The sequence below is a fragment of the Oryzias latipes genome, chromosome 20 (genome assembly GCF_053564925.1).
Source record: "Oryzias latipes strain Hd-rR chromosome 20, Olatipes_Hd-rR_3.1".
NCBI lineage: Eukaryota > Metazoa > Chordata > Actinopteri > Beloniformes > Adrianichthyidae > Oryzias > Oryzias latipes.
Window position 1 is genome coordinate 3,643,516 of NC_136256.1, and position 16,601 is coordinate 3,660,116.

General features: G+C 42.2%; 1 protein-coding gene and 2 long non-coding RNA genes across 3 annotated transcripts; all 3 read right to left on the reverse strand.

The window, feature by feature from the left end:
* Positions 1-434: 434 nt before the first annotated feature.
* Positions 435-3,132, reverse strand: LOC105353745 (uncharacterized). The gene is made up of 3 exons (XR_002872335.2): positions 1,500-3,132; positions 1,290-1,420; positions 435-1,115 (listed from the first exon to the last, which is right to left on the reverse strand). It is a non-coding gene; the product is annotated as an uncharacterized LOC105353745 (long non-coding RNA).
* A 3,794-nt stretch (positions 3,133-6,926) lies between these two features.
* On the reverse strand, positions 6,927-8,001 carry LOC144988444 (uncharacterized). Its single transcript, XR_013652368.1, has 4 exons — positions 7,874-8,001; positions 7,367-7,493; positions 7,230-7,291; positions 6,927-7,148 (listed from the first exon to the last, which is right to left on the reverse strand). It is a non-coding gene; the product is annotated as an uncharacterized LOC144988444 (long non-coding RNA).
* Positions 8,002-10,074: 2,073 nt separating this feature from the next.
* On the reverse strand, positions 10,075-11,336 carry LOC101171052 (uncharacterized). Its single transcript, XM_004084622.5, has 4 exons — positions 11,165-11,336; positions 10,968-11,076; positions 10,802-10,873; positions 10,075-10,717 (listed from the first exon to the last, which is right to left on the reverse strand). The coding sequence occupies exons 1-4, from the start codon at positions 11,241-11,243 to the stop codon at positions 10,360-10,362; spliced, it is 618 nt and encodes a 205-aa protein (XP_004084670.2). The 5' UTR covers positions 11,244-11,336; the 3' UTR covers positions 10,075-10,359.
* Between the last annotated feature and the right edge of the window lie 5,265 nt (positions 11,337-16,601).

The following is a 16,601-nucleotide window of genomic DNA, read 5'->3' on the forward strand; positions in this document are numbered from 1 at the left end:
TCTGCTGTGAAAACGTGGCTGATTTATAAAAAATAAGATTACAAACACATTGGTGTAGATTTTATGTATTTGTTGATAAATAAACCCTCAAGTCATTAGTCCATGGCAATACTTATTTTTGTGCCGCTGAACGATTTACGGGCTCTTGCGAGGAAGCATTTTTTTCTGTAGTTTTATCTTCTACCTTACTGAAAATAGCTTTATATATGAATCTGTCCGTGTTCCTGGCAATAATTCAACCGTTTTTCGTGAGATCAAACCAAAAACGAGCAGATATGCAGAATCACAGGACAGCAAGGAGGAGGAACAGACGTCTCAGAAGATTTCCTCTGGGTGCTCAAGGTTATACAGTCTGCTGGGTAAGAGTTTAACATTCTTTTTCAACACTGGATTATGAACTGTATAGTCTAAATACATGAAACACTTGTGAGATCAAAGTTTAGTATTTTTTATTCAGAGTCAAACCATATCACTTGTTTTAAACAAAAATACTTTAATTTTTAAATATTTATATAAAAATCCAAAAACCCAGCCAAAAAAAACCCACGAGATTTTCCAGCATTTATAAATACGTCATAAACTAAAATTTAAGACATTAGAATAAAATGAAACATTAAAAAAAAATCAGATTTAATTTTCTCAATGAAATAATTATTTTTCCATTTTACAGGGTCTTCCACGTCTCTACTGGTTTGCCAACATAAAGGTGTCTGTCGTGGCCCTTCACGCTGACGGTCAGTCCCACACAAGACCAGACCGGCAGACCCGCAGATCGGTTGACCTGCAGGACCATTGAGCATCTGGTGGAGCAGCTTTGGGTTCCTCACACGCTGGGGGGTGTACAGGAGACTGAGGTCCTGGTGTTTCTTTTCTGGCTGGCGTGTGGCACATCTTACGGTGTGGTAACCAGGGCCTTTGACATGCCACGGTCCACTGTAAGTGACGTTGTCCACAGGACGGCAGACCGGATCCTCCAGCTGATGAGCAGGGTCACCCAGCATCCAGTGGGAATGAACTGCCATTAGTCACCTCTGATTTTATAGCAGCTTGCTTGGTCTTCCACCTTCCAAAAGGTCGTGGGGAACACTGATGGCTGCCACATAAGAATAAAGGCCCTAAAAGAAAATGCAGCTTGTTATTTTAACAGGAAGCTTTTTTATTCCATTCAACTGCAGGCTGTACGTGACTAATGCCAAATTTAGAGATATTTTTGTTGGGAATCAAGGATCAGTCCTCAGTTCACAGGTTCTACGTAAAAGCCCAATTTATGTAAATAAAATATTACCCACCTGAAGGATCCTTTTGGGTGATGGTGGGTATCCCTGCATTCTTCATCCCATCACGCAGCTGACACCCTACAGGGAACCCATGAGGAATGCAGTTCAGGCCCGTTACAACCAGCACCACGCCAAGGCATGCTCTGTGGTGGAGAGAGCATTTGGCATTATGAAGATGAGGAGGAGAGCAATATTTCTGGGGGCACTGGAAGTAAAACCAACCTTTGCGATGAAAATCATTGCCTGCAGTCCAGTTCTGCACAATCTGTGCATCAGCGAAGGGGACTGCTTGGAGCCACACCAGGAACCAGTAGGACGGGTAAAGTGGCGTTCGTCTGCGAAGACAAATCTTTGCTTTCCTTTCAGCTCCAACTGTGACACACATGACTCTAGAAGACCAGGATTATTGTTAAGATGTATAAAAATAAATGTTAACATATAAAACGAAAATGTAAATATGTACATTTGATATTTATATGAAAATTCTTTTGAGATTGTTAAAAATGGCTCAGATTTAAATAGTACATGTAAATAATTCATTTTTGTTACTGCATTTATTAAACAAATTGCAAAAACAACGACGACGTTACATTTTGTGAACAATATTTTAAACTCAGGTAAGCTTAACAGACTCTCCTGTCACTCTTTGTCCCTTCGTGCTCTTTCCTCCTCTCCTCTTTCAACAACAACCCTTACCCCAACATGACAACGTTTACAGTTCAATGATAAATAAATACAAATCTGATTAAGTGTGTCTTACTCCCATCCGGCACTAGCTTGCCTGAAAACAAACAGGCTATCTTTCTCCATCCACAGATGGATCAGATTTTCCTTATCCTCGTCAGTCCCTACATATATAAACACATTTAAAAAATGTGTTAATAACTTATTACTACGGTTAGAACTCACTCATTTTTTTATGTAATATCAACAGCGTTTATTTTTAGCATTCGGCGCTAATTCGCGCTAGCGTTAGCTTTAGCATTACCGAAATTGATGAGCTTCCAAACAATGTAGGTTGTCGATTGAGGAATATAACATATTAAACACATCATCTTACGTATTTACAAATATATTTTACAACAGATACTTGATACTTTTGAATATACTTACATTTTTAAGTCATCTTTCTCGCGCAACCGTCCGCCATCTTGGAATAATTCAAGCGCGGTGTATTGTGGGTCACACGCAATGCATTCTGGTATCAATGCAGTGCATTCTGGGCAATATTCGCCGATCGAGTGAGCATCGATCCACACTGGTTTTTCGTAGAGAATTCTGGGAAATTTCTAGTGCACATGATTTTTGAACTGTAGATTCGGACAGCACTACAAAATGGCGACCGCACTATATAGTGCACTATATAGGGGTTAGGGCGGTAATTCGGACACAGCCGTACAGTTCGGAATCAAGTCGCCTGGCCGGTCAGACGGCGGTCGCAATTGAAAAGATCGGCTACAATTCGGAAACAGGACGGCAAACCCACGGGGCCTGGGTCGCAATTGAAAAGATCGGATCTGTGTCATTCAGACTGTCATGAAAAGATCGGAATTGGGCCGCTTAGGGGCAAAAAATTCGGAATTGGGTCGTTTCAGCCTGCAGTGTGAACGTAGCCTGAGTGACAGAAGACAGAAGACGCCGTCCAAGCTCAGCTGAGGAGAGTCCAGCAGAGAAGCTTCTGCTGTTTTTTGTCTGACATACAACAAAGTCAAGGTGTGTAGATAATTATGCATAAGATAACATCACAAAGATACGTTTTATTTTATTTTATAGATTTCTTTTGATCAAAAAATAACCAACCTCTCCATCTAAACTCCTGTCTTACCGTTTAAATCCACAAGATGACACTAAAGTCTTTTCAGTTGTTTTTGTCTTGATTAAGGTCCTTTATGTGCTTTTTTACCATAAATCATAAAGCCTAGGTTTATTTATTATGTATTATTTATGTCAAAACACTTCTCTTCTTTCTCTTTCGGCTTTTCCCATCAGGGGTCGCCACAGCGAATCATCCTTTTCCACCTCACTCTATCATGGACATCTTCTACCCTAACATTAGCCAACTTCATGTCCTCTGTTAAGACATCCATGTATCTCCTCTTTGGCCGTCCTCTTGCCCTCCTGCCAGGCAGCTCCATCTCCAACATCCTTCTACCAATATATCCACTATCCCTCCTCTGAACATGTCCAAACCATCTCAGTCTGGCTTCTCTGACTTTGTCGCTAACACAGGCAACATGAGCCGTCCCTCTGATGTACTCGTTCCTTATCCTGTCTAACCTGGTCACTCCTAAGGAGAACCTCAACATCTTCATCTCCGCTACCTCCAAATCATCTTCTTGTCTCTGTCTCACTGCTACCGTCTCTAACCCATAGAGCAGAGCTGGTCTCACCACTGTCTTGTACACCTTTCCTTTGAGTCTTGCTGACACTCTTCTGTCACACAACACTCCTGACACTTTCCTCCACCCGCTCCAACCTGCCTGCACTCGCCTCTTCACCTCTTCTCCACACTCCCCATCACACTGAACTGTTGACCCCAAGTACTTAAACTCCTGCACCTTCTTCACCTCAGCCCCCTGTAACCTAACGCTTCTACCTTGATCCCTCTCGTTCAGACACATGTATTCTGTCTTACTACGACTGACCTTCATGCCTCTTCTTTCCAGAGCAAACCTCCACCTCTCTAGCTGTTCCTCCACCTGCTCTCTACTCTCACTGCAAATTACAATGTCATCCGCAAACATCATTGTCCAGGGAGATTCCTGTCTTACCTCGTCTGTCAGCCTGTCCATCAGCATAGCAAACAAAAAAGGACTCAAAGCTGATCCTTGGTGTAGTCCCACCTCCACCTTGAACTCCTCTGTCTGACCTACAGCACATCTCACCACCGTCATACTTCTCTCATACATGTCCTGAACTACTCTGACATACTTCTCTGCCACTCCAGACGACCTCATACAGTACCACAGCTCCTCCCTCGGCACCCTGTCATACGCCTTCTCTAAATCTACGAACACACAATGCAGCTCCTTCTGACCTTCTCTGTACTTTTCCATCAACATTCTCAAAGCAAAAATGGCATCAGTGGTGCTCTTACGGGGCATGAAACCATACTGCTGCTCACAAATCTCCACCTTCTTCCTAAGCCTGGCTTCCACTACTCTTTCCCACAGCTTCATTGTGTGGCTCATCAACTTTATTCCTCTATAGTTGCTGCAGTTCTGCGTGTCACCCTTGTTCTTAAAGATCGGAACCAGAACGCTTCTCCTCCATTCCTCAGGCATCTTCTCACTCTCTAAAATCCTATTGAACAACCTTGTTAGAAATTCCACTGCTGTCTCTCCTAAGCACTTCCATACCTCCACAGGTACGTCATCAGGACCAATGGCCTTTCCGCTCTTCATCCTTTTCAGAGCCTTCCTAACCTCATCCTTTCCAATCTCTGCTACTTCCTGCTCCACAACAACCACATCTTCCTCCCTTCTTTCCCTGTCATTTTCCACGTTCATCAGCTCCTCAAAATACTCCTTCCATCTTTTCTGTACACTCTCCTGGGTTGTTAGCACCTTTCCATCTCTGTCCTTAATCACCCTTATCTGTTGCACGTCCTTCCCATCTCTGTCTCTCTGTCTGGCTAGCCTGTACAAGTCCTTTTCTCCTTCCTTTGTGTCTAACCTGTCATATAGCTCATCGTAAGCTTTCTGTTTGGCCTTTGCCACCTCTCTCTTCACTCTACGCTGCGCTTCCTTGTACTCCTGTCTACATTCCTCAGTCCTTTCTACATCCCACTTCTTTTTAGCCAACCTCTTCCTCTGGACGCATTCCTGTACTTCCTCATTTCACCACCAAGTCTCTTTACCGTCTTTCCTCTTTCCAGATGACACACCTAGCACCTTCCTACCTGTTTCCCTGATAATCTCTGCTGTAGTTTCCCAGTCATCTGGAAGCTCATCCTGACCACCCAGGACCTGTCTCAACTTCTGCCTAAATTCCTCACAAGTTTCTTCATTCTGTAGCTCCACCACTTGGTCTTCTTTTCTGTTTTCCCTCTCTTCTTCTTCCTGACCTCCAGAGTCATCTTACACACCACCATGCGGTGCTGTCTGGCTACACTCTCTCCTACCACCACTTTGCAGTCATTAACCTCTCTCAAATGACCTCGTCTGCATAGGATGTAGTCCACCTGAGTACTCCTACCTCCACTTCTGTATGTCACTCTATGTTCCTCTCTCTTCTGGAAGTAAGTGTTGACTACAGCCATTTCTATCCTCTTCGCAAAGTCCACCACCATCTGTCCCTCCAGATTCCTTTCCTTCACACCAAACCTGCCCATCACCTCATCACCTCTATTGCCCTCACCAACATGTCCATTAAAGTCTGCTCCAATAACAACTCTCTCTCCTCTGGGGATACTCTCTATGACCTCATCCAACTCACTCCAGAATCTCTCCTTCACTTCTAACTCACAGCCAACCTGTGGCGCATACCCACTGACTACATTCACCATCACCCCTTCAATTTCTAACTTTAGGCTCATCATCCTGTCTGAGACTCTTTTCACCTCTAGAACACTGTTTACAAACTCCCCCTTCAGAATCACACCTACCCCGTTTCTCTTCCTATCAACACCATGATAGAACAGTTTGTATCCTCCTCCAATACTACGTGCCTTGCTGCCCTTCCACCTTGTCTCCTGCACACACAGTACATCTACCTTCCTTCTCTCCATCATGTCTGCCAGCTCTCTGCCTTTCCCTGTCATTGTGCCAACGTTAAGAGTCCCTATTCTCAAACCTATGTTCCTGCCTTTTCCCTTCTCTCTCTGGCCACGGGCCCTTCTGCCTCCCCTCTTTCTTCGACCAACAGTAGTCAAATTTCCACCGACACCCTGTAGGTTAACAGCATCGGTGGCGGTCGTTGTTAACCCGGGCCTCGACCGATCCGGTATGTCTAAAGTGTTGTGGATGATTCGCATGGTTATTTTGGCAATTTTTACGCCGGATGCCCTTCCTGACGCAACCCTCTCTATTTATCCGGGCTTGGGACCGGCACAGAGGCAACTGGCTTGCAACCCCTGTGGCTAGATTATGTCAAAACACTTCTAAGTGGTAGAAACACAGTAGCAATGCAGACTTTTATTTTAATGTGTCATTTCTCCTTTAATGTTTCCAGTTTCTTGCTCTCTGTAAATCCTCTTATCCTTTAAATTTAGATTCACTCTCACTGTTTTACCAAGAACATTAAATATGAGATTATTTATATTCTCTTGTTTATGAAAATAAAAATTGATTTATTTTGAATAAAAAGTCATCAGATTTTCTGTCTCAATTTCTGTCTTGCTGTTTAAATCCACAAGATGACACTAAAGTCTTCGGAGTTGCTTTTGTCTCCATTGAGGTAGTTTATGTGCTTTTTAGGTATTAGATTCTAAAAAGAATCTAAAAAATTCTAGAATTTAGATTCACTCTCACTGTTCAAACAGGAAGTCTGATGTGGAAAAACAAAGTCAGGAAAGGCTTCAGCTTTCAGAAGCTAAGCATCTCAAATGTAGACATCATCTCTCAGCTTTACATGCACATATCACAGCTCAGCTGCAGAACGCTGTTATTTCAGAAACAGAAAATGTGTGCAGAGAAAAATGCTGTCAAATATCAAGTGATGCCGTTTTATTGCATTATGCAGCCAAAGTGGCAAAACCACAAAAACACATTACAAGCACAGGAAAGTTAAAAAAGGAAGAAAGCTTGTGAAACGACTACATAGGAAGAACTTTAAAGGTGTTATTTCCTGAGATATGATGACTGAAGTGTGCCATGCAGGACAGTCGAGAAGTCGACTGACTTCAAGGCTTGTTTGTCATTCCAGCCATCACTGCAAAAAAGAAGAGAATGGAAGAGTGAGAAGGTGTCTAACAGTGGAGTGAGAATGGGATGCAGTCTCAGTGAAACCTACAGTTTTTGACCCACTGTTCGTCTGGATGGGCACAAAGGGTCTGTCCATCTCTCGTTTTGAATCTAAAACATCAGAAAGCAGACTATGAAAAGCAGAGCTTAAAGTCCATTTCCTTCACATGTTTCCAGTAAACTCACTTGATTGCATTCACACACTTATGTTTGGTGTGTTGGACTTTATACGTGTTGCCAGTGACCTCCGCTGACAAGTCTATGCGGGTCGCTGTTTTGCAGCAGTTCCAATGCTTTCCGTGCGGGAATTTAACTGAAAGAAATGATGTTGCAGTAAAGAACAAAGGAAAGGCTGTTAAACACTAATGCCTGATCATTTTAGTTTCAGTCAATGTTGCAAAGTTGTTGCATGTTGAAGCAAAAAAGGATATAACTTTTGGCCTTATACATAATTTTACATAAATAACCTATATGTTACACATTCTGGACTACTATTGACATGGTCCTGTCTGGATAGATCATTGGAATTACATTTCAACATGTAAATAATTGAATTTAAGAGTAAAGAAGACTACATCTTCAAAATGGTCTGCTACACATGAATGTGCTGTCAGTCTTTCTCACAGGAACTGCAGCAGAGGAACTTCTAGCAGCAGTTTAAAACTTGAGAAGAAAGCATGAAAGAGCGGTTACCTGCATGGGAGTGGATGCTCAGACACACCGAGAGCACGAGGAGCATCACGCACAGGGTCTTTGGGGTCATTGTGAGCTGCTTCAGAGGTCTGACCGGCAGATCCCCACAGGGTCTTTATGGCTTTGACTGAGAGCAGCTCAGATGACGTGAGCACAGTCTGACCTCATAACACCTCCACCCACTTCACCCACTTCGCTGAGGAACTGTTCAGCTGCATGAAAAGGTTTTTTTCACAGTTCTCAGACACACATGCATGCCCGCAACAGTATGTTTGCATCGTCAACATAGGCAGCCGTTGGTTTCCTCTTAGAACTTAAAATTCACTTCGGACGCCACGTGGCGGTCCTGTTGGCCCTGGTCCGGTGAGCGGATTTTCCTCGATCTGCTATGCCATGCCGATGTCGGGGGCCCTGGCTACCGCTGCTGCTTTGGCGTGGCGACCGGGCACTCTGCCTCGTTTTCCATTCATCCATCTCAGCAGAACGTGAACACTCACCTCACAAATAGTCTGCATGACTGAATGAAAGGCTTTACATGTGTTGGTCTACATGCATAAGTGTGTGCGTGGGAACTGTAGTTGTGTTGTGTACATGTTGACATGTTTGGATGTGAAGATTTTTGGGGTCAACAGGTATGTTGGTAACATTGGAGTGTGTGGACAGGCCCCGCCCCTTTTGACTAACACTTACACCTGACAGTAATGATGAAGAACTTCCAGAAACTTGTTGGTTTTTCATTCAACATAACCCCCCCCCCCACTCCTGTAATCATCCTTCAAATTCCTTAACCCCCCCCCTCTCTCGTTTGTGCCCCCCCCCAATATAATCAATATAAATAAAGTTTAGCCTAATTTAAAAAGGGGTTTATACAAATATACACCTTTTGTGTCAGATGATCCACAACCCCTGTTGTAACAGAAAAACATGTCCAACACTAGAGGCCTTGTGTTGGATAAGTTAATATACCAACAGACAAAGACAGTTCTATTCACTACCTTATAGTAGTAGAAATACTATTGATATTTCAGAGAATTGAAGCAACTCTTTCAGCCTGGAGGTTGACCTCTAATCAAAGGTCACAGGTGCAGCCCCCACCCTTCCTGCCCATGCGTGGAAGTGTCCTTGGGTAAGATACAACCACATTGCCTCTGGTGGTAACAGGTTGGCCCCAGTGTTTGGCAGCAGAGCCGCCATCAGTGTGTGAATAGCACTGTGACTGTAAAGAAAGTAGTAAAGGGCTGGATACGTCCTCGCCATTTAACATTCATTGAAACAAGACTGCAGCAATGACAATATCCAAAAATCTTTACTGAAGGAGACAAAACAAAAAACTGATAAGCAGTAAAAAATGTGATGGACACAAATAACCTTTCAAAGAAACTGTTTCATCTCCACACTGACTCAGATGTCACCAGTTAAAGAAAAAGGAAAAGGGAAAAACAGTTTAAAAATTGATTACATAAAACAAACATTACACCTTCATAAATGAATACAAGAAAGCAGCATTGACTGTATAAGAGAACTGGACTGAGTGATGTGACGTCACCCATGAAGACTGGTTTACTTCCTGAGCTTAGTGGAAGTTCACACCCCTTCCACAGAAAGCAGAACAGGGAAATTGGTTTTAACTATGACTCCTCATTTATCCAGGAAAACCAAAGTTCAAACAATTCTGAAGATGACTTTAATATTTTGATTCTCATTCAGAATTACAGAGACGGGTGAAAACAAGGTACATTTACTCCATTAATAAAGTACTTTTTGACTCTTTGTAAAACTATAAAATACATTTGACTTCTATTTGAGTTATTTTATGTAAAAAACAGAGCTATTATTTCTTACATTTATCTGGATTTAGTTTCTTGCTTTGGTTAAATTATTTGTGCCATTTAGTCAATGGATGCACAACAATGTCAGCTAGAAGGTTTCTGCTGGTGAGTCTGATGATTCAGTGAAGCATCGACTGATGAGAGCTTCAGCATTAGAAGGATTTGGAGGCTGTTTGAATCTCAGAGCTGGAGGACAGACCAGGGTGGCTGACCTCTGCCCTCACTGGAAGATGATGATGATGATGATGATGATGATGATGATGAGGATGATGATGATGATGAGGATGATGAGGATGAGGATTTAATTTGTCCAAATCTTGCTCTTTTGCAAAGAAGTATCAGAAAAAATGTAACAGAAAGCAAAAGAAAGTCTCGGTTTTTGAACATTTTTATGAGAGTTTTGATTTACATAACTTAAGAAGTTGAAATAATAAGTCAAAACATGTTCATGGAACAATTTTATAAATAAGTACATTTAGTTAGCGTTACATGTCACATATAACAGAAATATAATTGCTAAACATTTTTAAATATACCTGGTAATAAATAAAATCCCACATTTTGTTTTTTTTGTTTTCTTACTTTCTAAACGTCAAAATAAATAAATTCAAAAAAACTAAAGTAATGAATTGGTAAAGTTCTAACAGTTTAGCAGCATTAGGAAATAATTTCATCTAAAAAGGTTGGTGGCATTTCTTCATCAGCTGGACTTGAAGGAGATGCAGAAGAACTCAGGACGTCCCAAAAGGTTTCATCAACTTGCTCTGTGGGGGCGGAGTCTGAGTCAATTGAAGAGGAAGATGAAAGAAGGATGGATGAAGAGGAAGGGGAGGCTGTAGAGGTCATGATGGAGAGGAGGGAGGCTGAAGAAGATGTCACCTCAGGTGGAGTCACTAATTCAGAAGAAGAAGAGGAGGAAAGAAGGGCAGATGAAGAGGAAGGGGTTGCAGTGGAGGTCAGCGTGGAGAGGAGGGAGGCTGAAGATGATGGAATCAGTGACCGAGTCTTTGCTCTCCTGTAAAATTAAAAGGACAACATGAGATTCACAAAGTAGCTTAAAAACAAAAAGTCTTTTGACTCGACTTGATGTGAGCCTTACAGTTCTTGAATCTTGCGGTAAACCCAAGGAGCCCTGAGTCTGCTGCAGTACAGGCCGGAGTTGGTCAGAAAGCTGCAGGAACACAAACAGCTTCAGCTCACTGCTAACACTTTTACCCACTAAAACATGTTTGCTTCATTTGAAACGACATTACAATAGTTCTTACATGACAGCCGTGACACATGGAAGATTTCTCTCTTGGATAATGTATCCCAGAATCGGTTCTTTGATTTCATCGCTGTTGACCGATGTGCAGCAGGAAGACAGCTTTTCCACTGGAAGTAGAAACAGTCATTTCTTTAAAATTCATGAATCTGTGCCCATGCAAGGACTGTCAGGATTTTAAATAGGACTCATGCTCACCTCCTTGTCCAGACGCAATGAGAGCCATCAGGAGGAGAGCGACCGGTGCTCCTTTCAGCACAGTCTCAGAGTTCACCATCTTTTATTTTCTGAGGAGAAAGACAAGAGAGGACAAGGAAAGTGGTTTCTGTTGGCCTGTCGTCACGTTTTGTCCGTAGGGGTTTGGTGAACTGCTTATAAGGCCAAAAATGCAGAAGTGAATCTCTGCCTTGTCATCTTCCTCCTTCTGTGCTTCCCGCCTTTGAGCACGAGAATGAGTTAGAAGTTGACTTAAGGGCAATTCCAAGAATTGACCACGCTTTCATCACTTTTTCCTTTTCATTTGGAAGATTGGATTGTGTGATTCCAGCCCTCCTGACTGTGTGGGTGTCAGGAAATCCTCAGGAAATCCTCCACCGCCAAACTCTGGTGCTTTCTATAACCACCATGTGGTGTTTATAGAATGGCACCAGTGTTTGGAGGTGGAGCTGTTTACAGTGTGAATGGGGGAATGGGACTGTGACTGTAGTAATTTAGTCCTTCTAAGACGGTAGTAAAGCGTTATTTACCATTTCTTCATGTTAACTGCTGTCATTCTGTGGAGGCCACTGTCATGTAAAGAAAGCTTCAGGAAGTGGGTTGGGTCACGAGTGTTAAGACTTGCAGTCATCACACAGTCAGCAGTACATCGTCTAACCCGGTCACCCAGTATTTGCAGTCTCATAGTTTCCACTCACATGACGTTTGGCTCCTCATGTAATCAATAACTGGATGGGCTTTCAAATGTTTAAGTAGTCAAGCTTCTGATCTCTGAGTGAACCTGCTTTCTCTGGAAAATCTGGTTTCCAGAAGCGAAAACTGGAATTTTATCAGCTGGTTTTCTCCCAGAAAACTGTCTATTTTTGGTGTCTATGTGGTAATTTTATAGTCATCATATATGAGTTCCTGAGGGTTTGTTTGATTGTGTGACTCTGCTGTTCAGTCTTTTCCTGCTCCCTCCAGGTCAGATCCTGCTTTAGGCAGACGACACTCAGCTTTACGCAGCTCTAAGGCTTCGAGGAGCTTCTCAAACTAGACTTCTGGATGCAGTGAATAAATGTGAGAGATAAACGCTCTCAAGGATGAACACAGAGGAGCTCAACTCTGAAGGCATTAGACCAACATCTGTCAGATATCTTGATATCAACCTAGACTCAGACCTGAGTGTCAGAGTTTCTATAAAGGTACCAACAACCTTTTATATCCCAAGCTGAGCTTCAGGGAAGCAGATTCAGACCTTCATCACTTGCAGGATGAACTCCTGCTGCAGCTTTATAAAAGCTCTTCAAAGTGACTGTTAGCAATGAACATGCTAGCAGAAGACTTCACACACATGCAGGAGGAGAACATGCAAATTCACATCTAGCCAATGACCAAGTGGATTAAAAATGTCCTCAAGTGTGAATGTGAATGAATCTCACCCCATGCTATGTGTCCTGAACCCACATCTGCCCCAAAGTGTGATTCTTTTAGTGTCATTGGGAGTTGGGGTCAGTTTTCTACGGTGGCCCTGAAGTTCACATCACATCAACAAATCACTCACCCCAAAAACCTTTTCAAGATCACAATAAGAATTGAAAACACAAAACAAATATTTAAAAACAAAACAGCATTACAAAATTAAAATGTGGTTATTCTGACAAAATAGGAAAAGAAATGGGAGAAAAAAGGAGACCTAAGCAAGACAAAAGAAAAACTAGACTGAAAATGTGGGGATTTACAGCTTCAACCTGCTGTTACATCACTGATGGGGAAACAAAGCCCTAAGAAACTTAAAGACAAAGTATGTTTTTCACCAGTAACACTAACTCTAATAACGCCCCAACCCTCTCAGTAAATGTTCATACATTTAAGCATTTGATTCTCTTTTTATCTCTTTTTTACTTATTACCTAAAAAAACACACAACCTCCAAACTGAACGTTTGCTTCAACTCTAATACCAGCCAGCAGGCGAAGTCATCCTGCTACTGTTGATCCATTGTTGCTGATAAAGGTTGTTTGAGGGGAGAAAATAGATATTTGGAGTTACATTATTTATTTTCATTTTGTATAATCATTTTATTTTGCATTCTAATAGCAATAATAATTATTATTATAATCGAAGTTGTTTTTTTGTGTTGTAATAGTGTTTACATTGTATTCTTTGCAACTGCTTGTTGAGTTAAAAATAATTCACAACGTGGTGGTTTCCTCTGACGAAAACACATGAGGTCATTTCCACATCCCTTCTTTAACTGTTGAAACTCCGTCTGGAAATGTCGTCTTCAGAGGAAATTAACTAAATGGAAACTATAAGTTGAACATTTTTAGCATGCATGCATAGTCAAATAAAAGTCTAAAACTATTCCCAACATCTATGATTAGCCTCCATGGAAGAATTCACATTTCCACTTTTGCAAACTTTCCATGATGATCGTATTTCTTGCACACAGTTTCACACCTATGCAAGAGCAGCAGCTCAGTTCTTTATCCTCAGTCATTTAGTTGTGCAGTTTTTTGTGCGTGTTTGTTATTTGGGGCTTTTGTGTAGTGAAACCAAAAATGTACTCATTTTTATCCAGTTTTTAAGGTCAATAAAACTCTTTGAAGCATACTTGAGCCTGATCAGGGAAGGGTTACATCTCCCACTAGTCCATCCTTTGAGCTGCTGATTCAGCTTTTATGTGCAGAAACAGAAGGTATTTTTATTGACTGTAATATGGGAGCATAGTTAAGGGTCCTTTGTCCTCAGCTGGGGTTGGGGAGGACAAGGGACTCCCAACGACCCAAAACCATGTAGGCTAAGTTGACAATACCATCCAGTTTCAGGTCTGACTCCTCCCCCACGAGCATATATAAACCAGCTCTGAGACCAGCTCATTCAGAATTGACAAAGCCTTTTGGATAAGACCTAAACCTACTGCCATGATGGAATCAACCTGGATGAATGAGAGTCTAGATAGACATGTAATAAGGGAGGTTAGTCTGGGATATTTAGACATTCGCTCAGCCCACCACAGAGAATTGGGACACTTCTTAGTTTCTGTTGAAACCCACAAGTGCACTCTGTTTTTTTCTTCAAGCATTGCACAAGTGACATATCAGAGGAACAGGATTCAGCTCTGTTCTGTGATCATTTAATCACAACAAGTGATGGTCATTTCAGCAGCTGCTCAACTGTCTGCTTGCTCATCTCTAAAAACAGAAATCAGGTGCAACAAAGAAATGCCGGTCAGCAAAGTGCAGCTACCGCAACAGGAAACTGCATCTAAAAAAGAGAAATGGATCTTCCCACCGTGCAGAAAGAAAACCACACAGTCCCTGTAAAGTTATTTACAGATTTATTTAAAACTGGAAGTCTGGATGGGCTTCTGGTGATGGGAAACGTCCAACAGGCGGCTCTAGACAGACAGAAGAAGCAGGTCGATAGCAGACAGGTTCAGATAATGTTTGTTCTTAAAGTTTTGTTCTTAAATGATGTTCTTAAAGGAACTATTGTGTAAAGAGGAGTTTAGATTTGCGTGTCTCACAGCTTTGTGTCAATTAGTCACAAACTGTGGCAGGAAATCAGAAACCAGCTTCTACTCCAGAGCTAAAACCTTTAGAATGCATCTTTCTCTCTGACTTTAGAAGATCTTGGTACCGACCCAAACGTTCCCCTCTAAGCGGTTACAGGTTTGGTTGTACGATATGAAGAACGTTTGATCTTCCATTCATCAGCCAGATTAGCACCAGCCCATCTGATCTTCTTTGCCTTTCAGCGTCTCCCACAGTAAATCATTTTTCTTTGTGATTCATGTTTTTGATGTGGTACTGGTTTTATGTGGGTGAGATTTCCTTCCTGACGGAACCATCTGCATTTACCTGGACCGCATACCGGCACATGAAAGCCCTAGTTTCATGCCTCCTCGTGGAGGCATTAGACCAAATCTTTTTGCTGACATTTTGATTATTTTATTTGGTCACGCAGTAATCCATCCATCTTCTTAACCCGCTGTAGCCCTGTCAGGGTCACGGGGCTGCCAGAACCTAACTGGGCCACTGTTGGGCAAAGGGGGGTACACCCTGAACAAGTTGCCAGTCTGTTGCAGGGCCACCCCTAGGGGCAAATGTAGCAAGATCAATTAACCTATGAAGCATGTGGGAAACCTGGAACCCTGGAGAAAAGCCACTCATGCACCGGGAGAACACGTAAACTCCACATTGAAGGGTCTTCTCACCGTGAGGTGGGAACCCCTGCACCACTGTGCAGCCCTCATACAGGACTGATCTTGAGAAATTCAACAGTCTCCTTTGAGGCACATTAAGTTTAGTTCATCAAAAATACATCTCATTCATGTTTTTTTCTCTCAAGAACGAGCAGTGACCTGAATCAGGAACTGCTTTCTAACTACACTAACATTGATGGGGTTCTGGGATTTGCACAGGCAGCATGTCTGATTCATGAAAAGAAAGTGAAACACAGACAGAAATGGTTGAGAAAGTCCAACAGTACAGCCATTGATCTGAGTTAAGCTGGAGCAGCAGAATTAAAATAAACCAAACTTCCCTGTTTACTCTGATGCAACATGAAGTGAAGTTCTTTTTTTACAAAAACCTTTAGAGGAAGTAGGCAAAACGGAAAGTATTTGGTTTGGAGGTTTTTACACGGGGATGCATGGTGGTGTGGTGATCAGCACTCACACTGAGAAATCCCAGTTTGGACCGTTCTGTTGGAATTTGCATGTTCTCCTCCTGCATGTGTGGGAACAATGTTTCTTTCATCAGAAATACATTAAAAATCATGCAAATGGAGGAGCACATGTAGGGGAATGGGGTGGGTGAACTAAAAAAAAGAATTCACCCAAAGCTGCTATTGTCCCATGAATAACCCTTTCCTTTTTTTCTTACTACAAATGCAAAGTCAGTCTTAAAAGGCAAAATAAATCAAAGTCTCTAGGAACTCCAGCTTCCTCCCACAGTCCAGAATCATGCTGTGATTGGAGACTCTAAATTACCCTTTCAGAGTGTGTGGCTCTGCAACAGACTGACAACCCGCTGAGGGGGAACCCCGCCTCCACCTGAACGATAGCTGGGTCGCCACAGCAGCCACATGACCCCAAAGGCATTCTGAACATGGGGGGTTTAACATTAATCTTAGCTTTTGTGGGACTTGTGTGTTGGATTTTTGTGATGTTGATTTTCCTTGTCAGCTTCTCCTGGTTTATGTTGTTAATCATCTGCACGTTGACTCAGGCATAAACCACTGCAAAATCCAAAAAATCCATACATACAAACAAGACAATTAACGTTTCACTTCACCTCACAGGAACTCTAGACGAGCCATCACCATTTCAACTGTATAGTCTGGACATAAACATTTCTATTTTGACACTGTAACCTGAGAATAGGGAAAAGAATCACAACAGTACATGTGCGTGTTTATTGCAATGAGGAAAA